At 47.1% G+C, this 12,803-nt stretch overlaps 1 protein-coding gene across 4 annotated transcripts in view; it reads left to right on the forward strand.

The window, feature by feature from the left end:
* The window catches only part of LOC143804921 (rab GTPase-activating protein 1-like), a 137,729-nt gene that overhangs the window by 46,010 nt on the left and 78,916 nt on the right, over positions 1–12,803 (forward strand). For all 4 annotated transcript variants that reach the window (XM_077283524.1, XM_077283523.1, XM_077283522.1 and 1 more), the window contains exons 4-5: positions 1,693–1,764; positions 3,053–3,253. In XM_077283524.1, coding sequence (XP_077139639.1) covers positions 1,693–1,764; positions 3,053–3,253 — 273 coding nt within the window. The remainder of the gene's footprint in view (positions 1–1,692; positions 1,765–3,052; positions 3,254–12,803) is intronic.

Here is a 12,803-nt window from a genome sequence, read left to right on the forward strand (position 1 = left end):
CTCGCCTGTTCACACTTTTTCATCTCAGTTCATGTTAGCTCGTCATATTCAGCCGTGTTTCCCAAAATTAGCATTATGGTTCAGCGGAAGTGTATTAATTCGCCTGACAGTTTCTGTTACATTTGTGGTGAATATCCTCAAAAAGAAGGGCGGTTTGCCTTTAAAGTGGTCGTAGAGAAATTTTTAGGCAATAACAAAGACCCTGACTACAAAAAAATCGTTGGCCGAATGCTGAAAGCATTTCCAGCTTTAGGTTGCCTGATGAGTTTGAAAGGGCATTTCCTCCATTCCCACCTTATCAACTTTCCTGAAAATTTGGGAGCTGTGAGTGAAGAGCAAGGTGAACGATTCCACCAGGACATTAAAGAGATGGAAAGAAGATACCAGGGAAGACCGAGCATTACAATGATGGCAGACTACTGTTGGAGGCCTCAGAGAGACATTCCAGATGCTACTCACAAGCGTAAATGGACCAGGAGAAGCCTCACAGGGAAGAAGAATTGATTTTAGTGTGTTTGTGAGCTCATTGCAGTTAAAAAATGATTTTCATGAAACATTTGTAATAAAACATTAATTTTATGAGTCTATTTTCATTTATTTTGAGGTATTGTCTTATTTAACATAGTTACTTAAATTGTCAGAAAAGGTGATGTCCTATGACAAAACTGAGGTCATTTTCGGATTCAGCGCACTTAAAAACTAAGATTACGTGGAATAACCAAAACCGCTCTTGAGAAAAAATTTTTTGTAGACCTGTGATTCATAAGAAAGCTGTAGCGGTGCATCGCTTAAACAATGCATAGAGGAAGAGTCGTGGAAAGTACAGAAATAAACCATGTGGTCGGGGTAGACAATGAATAAGTCAGTGCTCACACTGCCGTCGCCGATTCCTGGTGAATAGATTACCTGCTGGATCGTTCCGCTCTCGGTCCTTTATGCCGTTGACAGGTCCACATCTGTGCTCATTCATTTATGGCACAAGTGTAATGTACATGGTTCGGAAAGTTAAAGGGAACTTGTCAGACAATTTATGGTGCCCATCAGGAGTACAGGGTGAGAGGAAGATGAAGAAACTGAGCTCTGTGAGATCTAAGCAGATGAGTTTTTGACTCTGTATTTTCTTACTTAATTGGTAAGCTTTTGATGTTGCATATTTTCTGCACCAAATACTCATCGTGGGAACACGGCCTTAAATGTTCGGAGGGTGGAAGTTTAACTATATGTGACCGATCGCAGACAGCGCAGTGGGGAGAGGCTCCTTCTGCAGATAACTTCTTTTTTTTTTTATACAGTCATAGGTTTGCGAGAGGGAAAGATTGAGCTCGAGACATCTAGAAAATTGCCATAAATATTTCAACCTTTTGATTGCAATTTTTGCATTTAGGCATAGTAAGATTGAAAGACAGGAGGGGATCAGATTGTTATTGTTTGTGTATTTTATATTTATTTGAGCATCAGTTCTTGTAAGTAACGCTGTGCTGTCTCGGCTGTGTCCACTTCTTACATTCGGAGATGAAAACTGCTGTCTGGTTGGGTGTCGGACCCCCAGCAATGATCGGATATTCATCATTGATTGTAGATATCAGTCATCGTTATCATAATCCTGAACAATAGTTTTAGCTGGTTGGTACTATGGATAATAAGTGAAAATCCCTGTCGTTTAAGTAATTCCACTCTCTTGTTCATTTGCAGATATGTTCCCAGCTGAGTGATCGACTAGAGAAGCAGCAGTCGGCAAACAAAGCCGAAATTGAGAAAATCCGGGTACGTTCAGACTGACTGAAGCTTGGGTAATGGCTGTCAGATATTGGAGCATTTCATTGTGTGCATTTCTCTAATATATTTTCATTAGTATAATTGTTTTGCCTGTAATAAAACATACTGCCGCATGTTACAGAGCTTCTTTTTTTTTTTTTTTTATAGAACTCTCTACCTATGCCACTTGAACTTGAGACCTCAATAAAAAGCCTTCAATAGTCTCTAGGTGGGCTGTATGGGCAGTTGTCTAGAGTCACCATTCTTGGTCATCAACCTTGTGTTTGGAGAACACTTTTTAATACCTTTCTAGTTGGCGGTGAAATCAGTTGTCCCAACTCAAAACCGGGGCTTTAAAATAACCCAACGGAATAGAGCGGTGGCCGTGCATTAGCCTCCATTGCTCGATTCATCAACTAATGGGGGCATTTTAGAGCCCTGTTTTGAGAGTCAGTAATTCCCACAGTCAGCAAGTTGTTATTTTCTAGCCTTCTAGCATTTTTTTTTATTTTAACCAAACTGGGTTGCCTGGCTGTTTCAAAAACAGGAAAAATTAAAATAGGCAACACTCATCTGTTTAATCCCCTGGCGATCAAGCACCAATCCTGCAAGCCTTGACATTTTGACTGACAGCCGGCTCAGCACTGATACACTGCATCCTGAGCTGTCAGTCAAAAGTGCCGGAGTGTGCTTACAGCCGCCGGCTTTCAGTCATAGAGGAGTGCCCAGAGCATCATACTATGACTGAAAGCCGGCGGCTCCTGGGAAGAATAAAAATAACTTTCTCCTGGGTGCCGCACTTTCAGTTCGGTGTTCAGGCACCTTCATAATGCTATTAACCACCTGCAGTTTAACCTTGTGTCTGCAGGTTAATAGCGTTATTTGACCTTTAAAATGACTAATATTTATTTAATATTGGAATATTTAGAAATGTTTACTTTTGCAAAGCAAAAAATATATAAAAGCTCCAGCGGTGTGAAACAAATATTGACTTCAATGCTATTAAAACCATAGCGTTTTACAGTATATTTGTAAAATATGGATAGCGGAAAACCTCACGTCGAGAGAATGATGGAAGTGTCCAGTGTTGTCCCTTTCAGTTCGGCGGTGGATAGGAAAGGTTGGGGAAGTATGGCGCTCTACAGTAACGTCTATAGACAGTTATGGAAACAGCCGTTTGTTCGGCATCTTTTCAGGTGTTGTTCTTTCCTCATATAATGGGTTAGATGTATTGGTTTTGAGAAGCAACATTTATTTATCAGATTCCCATAATCATTTTCTGCTTTTGACCACTTAGCAAAAGGCTGACGGTTGTGAACGCTGCCGAGAGTTCTTCAACACAGAAGGAAGAGTGAAGTTGGTCAGCACCAAGAAGGAGAACTCCGCAGAGGAGGACACTGATGAAGAGAAGGAGACTCTTAAAAACCAGTTACGGGAAATGGAGCTAGAATTGGCTCAGACTAAACTTCAGCTGGTAGAAGCCGAGTGTAAGATACAGGTAAACCATCAGTCACAAATCTTATCTGTACAGGTAAAAAAAAAGAAAGCATTGACAACTATTAATAGTGGACACCAGTCTGACAATCTTAGAGCACTGTCGGAAGATTGAATTCTACTAAATCCGAAAGTGTACTCGTATTTTATTTTTTCTCCAACGCCTCATTGGGGGACACAGGACCGTGGGTGTTATGCTGCTGCCACTAGGAGGACACTAAGTAAACAGAAAGATTAACTCCTCCTCTGCAGTATTCAGTACACCCCTTCACTGGCTACAATTCGACCAGTTCTTGCTTAGTGTCTGTAGGAGGCACTTGGGTCTTTTTTTCAGACCCCAATTTTCTTACTATAATTTTTATTTTTCCGTAAATTTTTGTTTTTTATTCAACGGATTGAAGGGGGTGACGGATCCCTTTTATAGGGCCCGCTCTCCCCCGAACCAGCAACAGGCGAGCACGGCGAGTATACCTCCCCGTCCCTCTCCTGCGACGCTGGAGCACGCCAATTCTTTTCTAGGGCGACAGTCTGCCATCTTTGGTCCCGATCTCCCTTCCCCCTACAAGACGGCGAGTACATAGAGCCTGCTTTACTGTACATCTCCGGGGGCCTGACATACAAGGCCCACTTTACACGGCGTTGCACAAAGGGGAACGTACCAGTTCCAGAAGAGGATCCGAGGATGGATGGAGCGCGCAGGGACAGGGGGACCTGCATCGGCAGCCATGGAGGCCGCACTGTGAGTACACAGGAGTTCCTCCTGCGCTCCGGATCTCTTGCGGCCGCCGCCGCGCATCGTCTGGCAGGCCGGAAATTTAGCCCCTGGCTTTTCAGCCGGAGTAGGCCGCAGTGGTCCCTATCTTGCGGCAGAGTCCCCGGGGAGAGACTGCGGCGGTTAGCGTCGCTCTGTTGCGGCCGCCGCGCATCGCAGGTCAGGCTGAAAATTTAGCCCCCGGCTTTTCAGCCGGAGTAGGCCGCAGTGGGCAGATCCCTCCCACGGCCGTAACCCCGCCCCATATATCGGCGCTTCTCGTCTGGGATGAGAAGCGCCCTGCAGATCTCGGGGGCCATATTGTTCCCTCTCCCTGCAAGGAGCCCACGTGTCCACAGCACTCCAGAGAACCGCCACGGCTAATTCCTCCCCGGGGACACAGGCATGGGTAAGCTGCTTCAAGAAAGCTTAACCCCTTCCCTGCGTATACTGCCCCGCTCTGTCTCTAAAGACACTATGTCTCAATCCAAGGAGACTAAAAGGGGTAACAAGAAGCACACAGTATTTTTCACTGTATGTGCCACTTGCAATGCGGCCCTGCCCCGAACTCACACTAGTCCTTTGTGTGCGGATTGTGTCCCGGCCTCTGTGCAGCCGATACCGCCGCCGTTGCCGCCGCCGACGACCCTGTGGAGCCTAGTTTGCCTGAGTGGGCAGCTTCTCTGACACGTTCTATGGATTTACTAGTTAGGGCGGTTGATTCCCTCCAGGGCCCCCCTTCAGGTCAGCCCGCGGTGGATTCGGGCGACGGTACGGATCCGTCCACCAGCAGGGGGCGTACTCTATCTCTTCCTTCTCGGGGTTCCAGAAAACGGGTCCATGTTCCATCCCCTGACCACGGGCCAGTTGGTTTTTCAGCGTCTGCGACCGCCGCTTCCCGGTCCCCTTCTCCAGACAACCCGAACGATTCTGAATGAGTCCGACGATTCCTACGTTCAGGATTTCTCCCCCTCTCAAGAGACACTCGACTCTCTCAAAGAGGCGGTTAACCAGACCCTGAAGGTGAACGAGGAATCCGTACCTACCCCCGAACACATGGTGTCGTTCAAAAAGACTAAACGTGTCCAAAAGCTTTTTGTCACTCATCCTGAGTTCAAGGAAATTGTACAAAAACATAGGGATCGTCCCGATAAACGCTTCATGGGTCAAAAGGCCATAGAGGCCAAATATCCTTTTTCTCAGGACCTAATCAAGGACTGGCTGCAGTCCCCCTCAGCCGACCCTGCTGTGTCACACCTCGCTTCCAAAACCATCCTATCTCTGTCAGACGGCTCCTCTGTTAAGAACCCCTCTGACTGCCAGATTGATTATCTGGCTCACTCTGTCTTCGAGGTCACAGGAGCCTCCCTCTTCCCATCCTTCGCTGCCTCCTGGGTGGCTAAGGCTATGGTCGCTTGGGCCGAGTCGCTTTCCACGACCATGCAAGTTAGAGACTTGCCTCCAGAAGCGGTCAACCTGGCTAACCAGATAGCCCAGGCTGGGGACTTCGTAGTCAATGCCTCAATAGACGCAGCCAATTGCGCGGCACAGGCATCCGCAAATGCAATCTCCATTAGAAGAGCCCTGTGGCTCAGGGATTGGCGAGCAGATTCGGCCTCCAAGCGCTCTTTGACATCTCTGCCCTACCAGTCTGGTCGTTTGTTTGGAGAAAAGCTAGACCAAATGATCTCGGATGCCACCGGGGGGAAAAGTAAATTTCTTCCCCAACAAATTCAGATTTCGGCCTTTTCGTAACAATACCAACTGGTCTTCCACTCCCTCTACCTCCGCATCAGCGCAAGGCCCGCGCAGTGGCCGAGGCTCCCAGGTCTCTTACAGACCTAACCGTAATTGGAAACCCAGACCGAGACCACCCGGGTCTAAGGGATCCACATCCCATAGATCCTCTACGCAATGACTCCTTGCGGCTTCCGGGGGGCACCAACAGGGTAGGAGGGCGTTTACTTTTGTTCTGCCAGGCCTGGCTCTCAGTCGTTACCGATGAATGGGTCAGGGAACTGGTATCCACCGGATACAAAATAGAATTTTCTTCCTTCCCCCCTTCCCGACGCGCTTCTTCCAGTCTTGCCCTCCAAAATCAAAGTCAACAGCTCTTCTTCAGGCCATACGGGCACTTCAAGGGGACGGAGTCATCATTCCGGTTCCCCTAGACCAAAGGTTCAAAGGGTTCTACTCGAACCTATTCGTGGTCCCAAAGAAGGACGGATCGCTCCGTCCGATCCTGGACCTAAAACTACTAAACAAATTTGTAAAAATCCGTCACTTCAGGATGGAATCCCTCCGATCTGTGGTCGCGTCCATGGAAAAAGGAGAATTCCTGGCGTCCATAGACATCAATGATGCTTACCTCCACATCCCAATTTTTCCTCCGCATCAACAGTTCCTCCACTTCGCATGTCGCGGAGAGCACTTCCAATTTGTGGCCTTGCCTTTCGGTCTCGCCACCGCTCCCAGGATCTTCACAAAGTTCATGGCGGCTGCCATGGCCATTCTTCATTCCAGGGGAGTGGTGGTACTTCCGTACCTGGACGACCTACTGATAAAAGGTTCTTCTTACCCAGCCTGCGTAGAGTCCGTCACTCTCATGGTGGATACTCTTTCTCGCCTGGGTTGGAAGAAAAACTTCGAGAAATCCTCTCCGATTCCGGCTCAGCGGATCTCTTTTCTGGGGATGACTCTGGATACTTCCCGCGGTCTGGTCATCCTTCCTCAAGACAAGGCCTTGGCCTTGCAGCAGGGAGCTCAGAGTCTTTCCCGTCCAGTCTCCCACTCCATCCGATTCAGCATGCGCGTTCTCGGGCAGATGGTAGCTGCCATGGAAGCGGTTCCATTTGCGCAATTTTACCTCCGTCCTCTCCAGCATGCGCTACTGTCTGCGTGGGACGGCAATCCGTCCTCCCTCGACCGCCGCTCCTTCCTGCCCCCACGGGTCAGAAAGACCCTCAGGTGGTGGACGTTGAAGTCCTCCCTAACCCAGGGAAGATCTTTTCTCCCTGTGCAGTGGCTGGTGGTGACCACCGATGCCAGCCTCATAGGCTGGGGGGCGGTTTTCAACCACCACACAGCTCAGGGGCGGTGGTCCGCTCGAGAGTCTCGCCTTCCCATCAATCTCCTGGAGATACGAGCTATCAGACTAGCATTGTTCCAGTTTCACCACCTTCTGGCGAGTCACCCAGTCAGAATTCAATCCGACAACGCCACGGCCGTGGCGTACATCAACCGTCAAGGGGGAACCCGCAGCAAGACGGCTATGCTCGAGGTGTGACACATCCTGCACTGGGCGGAATCCAATCATTCGCCCATCTCGGCGATCCACATTCCAGGGGTGGAGAATTGGGCGGCGGACTTCCTCAGCCGCCAGGGCCTTGCCTCGGGCGAGTGGTCCCTTCACCCGGAGGTCTTCCAGCAGATTTGTCTTCGCTGTGGGACCCCGGATGTGGATCTCATGGCATCCAGGTTGAACAACAAGGTCCCACAGTTCTTTGCTCGGTCACTCGACCCACGGGCCATCGGAGCAGACGCCCTGGTCTTGCCTTGGCACCAGTTCCGCCTCCCGTACATTTTCCCCCCTCTTCCCCTGCTACCGAGGGTCATCAAGATTATCAGGGCAGAGGGGGTACCAGTGATTCTCCTCGCACCGGACTGGCCGCGCCGGGCATGGTACGCGGAACTGGTTCAGCTGGTCGCCGACGTCCCCTGGCGTCTTCCAGATCGCGTGGATCTTCTCTCACAGGGCCCGAATTACCACCAGAACTCAGGGGCCCTGTCTTTGATGGCCTGGCTGTTGAATCCTGGATTCTAGGCCAAGCGGGTTTCACTCCCAAGGTGTCTTCCACCATGATCAGGGCTAGGAAACCTGTTTCCATGCGCAGTTACCACCGTACCTGGCGAATATTTTTCTCATGGTGCGACACACTGAGGCGATCTCCTCTGGTATTTTCTATCCCTACCATACTGGAGTTTCTTCAGTCTGGCCTAGAGTCGGGACTTGCCCTTAGCTCTCTAAAGGGTCAGGTTTCGGCATTGTCAGTCCTTTTCCAGCGTAAGATTGCCAATAGGTTGCCGGTGAAGACTTTTTTCCAGGGAGTCTCCCATGTGGCGCCTCCCTACAAAATGCCCTTGGATCCGTGGGATCTTAATTTAGTTCTCAGAGCTCTCCAGGAGACTCCCTTCGAACCGCTACAGGACATTTCCCTGACCTTCCTCTCCTGGAAGGTAGTTTTCCTAGTGGCCATTACGTCCATCAGATGGGTTTCGGAGTTGGCTGCACTCTCCTGCCGCCCTCCGTTTCTAAATTTTCATCCGGACAAGGCAGTATTGAGGACCTCTCCCGCTTTACTGTCCAAGGTCGTATCTTCTTTCCACCTCAATGAGGAGATTGTTCTGCCTTCGTTCTGTCTGGCACCAGTCCATCGCATTGAAAAGGCTCTGCATACTCTTGATGTGGTAAGGGCTCTTCGTCGGTACGTCTCGCGGACGGCTCCCTTCCGAACGTCGGATGTCCTGTTTGTACTTCCAGAGGGGCCAAGGAAGGGTTCTCCCGCTTCCAATGCTACTCTAGCTAAATGGATTCGTTCGGCCATTGAAGAATCCTATCGTGCCAAAGGCGTTCCTATCCCAGCTGGGATCAAGGCCCATTCTACCCGGTCGGTGGGCGCCTCGTGGGCCGTTCGGCACCAGGCGTCAGCACTGCAGGTCTGCAAGGCTGCGACATGGTCCAGTTTGCACACTTTTATCAAGCATTACCACATCCATTCTCTCTCTTCTGCAGATGCCGCCCTTGGCTGGTGCATTCTGCAAGCGGCAGTTCCTTAGCCGCAAGCCAGTGGTACATGGGGTATTAGCATATTGCTCCCCACCCAGGGACTGCTTTTGTATGTCCCATGGTCCTGTGTCCCCCAATGAGGCGTAGGAGAAAAGGAGATTTTTGTGTACTCACCGTAAAATCTTTTTCTCCGAGCCAATCATTGGGGGACACAGCACCCACCCTGTTAGCCTTGTTTGGCTTGTTGTTACTTCCTTGGTTTTGACATAGTTTGTCATTTGTTCATGCTCCTACTGCTTTACTACCGAACTGGTTGAATTGTAGCCAGTGAAGGGGTGTATACTGCAGAGGAGGAGTTAATCTTTCTGTTTACTTAGTGTCCTCCTAGTGGCAGCAGCATAACACCCATGGTCCTGTGTCCCCCAATGATTGGCTCGGAGAAAAAGATTTTACGGTGAGTACACAAAAATCTCCTTTTCTCGTTTTGTTTCTCCATAAATCAATAGCAAATATGGTGAATATATGGAACTTTGTTAGATATTCTATGCGAGAAATCTGCTTCTTTCTCCTTCTCGACTGATCTTTCATTCTCAATTCATGGGTAAAAACGATCTACAGTGAATACAGCCTTTCCCCTTATTGACATGGGAGAAGACAGTTGGTGCTCATAAAGTTCTATGGAAAACTGTAACTCCTCCCCCCTCCTTCCCATAGACTCTTCTAAGCACCAATTGTCATCTCTTATTTCAGAAATGGGAACTTTTTTTTTTTTTTTTACTAAATACAGATTTTAGCCAGAGTGAAATATCAGTTCAGGAGGAAAGAGAATCAGATTTCCTAAATAAAAATTAAAATAAGGGTTACTCGTAAGAGCTCAACTTCTGCTTTGCATATGGATCTGTTTTTCTTTTGATCACTATACATATGTGCTAAAAGTTGGCTGATTTTGGCCGGATCATGCAGCAGGTACAGTAGAGAGGGACTCCAAGTTTTGCCCCAACATCTGCTATAAAGTCACATTCTGGAGACCACCATACACCATAGATTTGTTATATTTCATATTGATTTATCCTTTGCTCAGCCAAGTGTTAAAGGGAATCTATCCGCAGCTTTTTGCTGTGTAATATGATAGCCACATTACATAGACACAGGGACCCTGATTCCAGTGAAGTGTTACTAACTGGTCTGTGTTTTGCCGTTTCAATAAAATCAGTGTTTTACCAGCAGGAGATTATCACTGCAGGACTAGGTGTCTCATGCCACCTGGTCCAACCAACGCCCCCAGCACGGATTGGTAGCTTTCCAGGTACATTCTATATTGACACAAAGCAACCAATCAGTGGTGTGGGCGGGGTTATACACAGCTCAGCATTCTGAGGTCTGCTAGATCTGCAGCAGAGAAAACTGTGATTGTATCACACCTGCTGCATCAGGTAAACTAAGTGACACATCGCCGGAATCGGGGTAGCTGTCCCTACATTATGCTGCTGTCTGCATTTAAAGAGAATCTGTCAGCAGGTTTTTGCTATATAATCTGTCAGACAAATGCCTCCCCTTGGGTCAGTAGCTATTTTATGGATATCTGCCACCTTTACACTTTCTTAATGGGCTTTACATGGTTCTCTTTCAGGATCTGGAGCATCATCTCGGTCTTGCCCTAAATGAAGTGCAAGCGGCAAAAAAGACCTGGTTCAACAGGACCATCAGCTCCATAAAAACCGCCACCGGCGTGCAAGGAAAAGAGACCTCTTAACACCCCAACTCTTGTACAAATAATCAAGTCTATATGAAAACATGATACCTTCTGTTGCCTTCCTTGGCCAGATATTTTGGTTTGCCTGTATGTAAGAGGACCAGGAGTGCAGCATGGCAGGACGGTAGTAAGTCGGTGCTTGTCAGATTAATGTACGATTAGGCATCTCTGGCCCCCTATTAACACCTACAGAGATCACGTATTAAAAATCATGAAACTAGCCGGAAAAAGAGGAGAGCGAAGAAAACAAAAAAATAGCACCTAGCTTTCCATAATTCCTACGACGCACCATGGGTTCAGTTTTGCCCTTTTTAACTCTTTGATGACGGGGAATTGTTTTTTAAGGTAACAAGTAATCATTAGGGCCTTACGTGAAGACGTACGATAACGATGCTTACAATGAAGCCGCTGGGCACTCCGACGCACCTTCCTATTGTCTGATCATGAGCTGGTGGGTCAGTGCCCTGGCCATGAACAGCGGTGGTCCCTCATCACCCAACGTAATAGAGTTACCAAAATCTTAGGCTTCACACTACTGCAACACAGGTTTTTTTTTTCTTTTTCTTACATCCTAAGATGGTGTGTTATTACTTATAGCCTAAACTGCATTGAGAAATACTGTATTTTGAGCTGCTGTAGGTCAAACACAAGGCGGGAGGTGAACATGCCTTCAACAAGAAATGCACAGCCAATTTTTTTTTTCCCGGCCCTTGATATTAAATAATATGGCCATGGAACAATGGCAAGTCGCTTACTGAAACAGTAGAGATTGCTAGGTGAGACCGAAATATGCGATAAGGAGACAAAAATGGGGCCTCTCATGCTGCCAACCTGGCATCTAGAGCCGTTGACTGTTATCTCTGTGCCCTCCATCATGCTGAGACGTTAAGAACTTAAGACCATGTTGGTTGGTATGTTGTCCTTTTTTTTTTTTTTTTTTTGGTAGTGGCCAATGCCAGTCTGCGGCCGCTAAGCACTGTCAGTCAGTACTGCACAGCGTTTTTATGTGTTAAGCACCCAAGTCTTGGAGAAGATCCACCAATGTGGAATCACGATCAACGAGAAGCAGTCAAGTGTCCTGAGAGAGCCTATTCTCCGGGCACGTTACAGCACTGAATGGGACCTTCGCTTTCATTGACTAACCCCGGGATTAAAGCACGTGTCCTCGTCTTGGCGATGTTCCTTCATTTCGGATCTCACTGCTTCTGTTCTAGAATTTGAATCTAACCCGTTAACTCTCCGTTGACCCTTGTCTTGTCCGGGGCTGACGGTTCATCCATCGCACGACAATTCATCTAAAAGGAGCAAAGGACTAACGTCAAGATCCGTTGATGGACACCAAACTTCTATCCCATCTCCAGCAGTTTTTCAGAAGACTGATCTACCTTTTTTTTCTTTTTTTTCTCCCACCCAACTTTAGAGGGGTTTTCTGAAATTGTTCCACTACTAGGGCTAGTATACGGCAGTATGAGATCTGCACTTTAGGTGCTAAACACAAAGCACGCGTCATTCCTTTCTGGAGTTCCTGGTGTCGTGTAGAATTCAGATGTAGACTGGCTGTTTTGCACCTTTTTTTTATAATTTATACTTGTTTTTGTTTTGTTTTTTTTCTTGCAAATGTTGCATCAGTGATAAAGTTGTTACGTGTAAGCGGGTTACACTAAGAGGCCCTGGTTTGTGTACATATACAGTATATAAAAAGTTTGGTTTATTTTGTATATCTACTCTTTTTTTGTTTTCTTAGGTCCCGTACTAACGCTAGCTACTGTAAAAGTTATATATCGGAATCCTAACACAATCTGCTAAAGATTTCTCTTTCCCATATCTGCTACAAATGTCCTTTATTGTTTTAAACATAAGAAGATTGCTGTTCTTATTTTGACCGTGTGCTAATAGTGCTGGTGTAGGTGCGGTGTGTAAACCCAATCAACTCAAATATAAAGTACTATTAAATTTCACCACTGAGCAGTCGATTTCATTGTACTGACTACAACCTCCCTGTGTGATCCTATGGAAAACGCTTATTCATACACACAAATGACTAGAAGAGGGGACCGACCATGATGACTCTAGTCCCAATCATGATTTGCTACTTTTGTTTTTTTTTTGTACACCAAATTTTTTTAGATGGGTTAATTAAATTTTTTTTTTTTCGTTGCATAGTCAAAAAATGCTTTGTATTTTTCACTTTGACTTTTCTTCGCAATTTTTAGCTAAAAAAAAGTAGCACATTTCATAAAATGTTACAAAATAAAATTGCACTA

This window comes from Ranitomeya variabilis, chromosome 2 (genome assembly GCF_051348905.1).
Source record: "Ranitomeya variabilis isolate aRanVar5 chromosome 2, aRanVar5.hap1, whole genome shotgun sequence".
NCBI lineage: Eukaryota > Metazoa > Chordata > Amphibia > Anura > Dendrobatidae > Ranitomeya > Ranitomeya variabilis.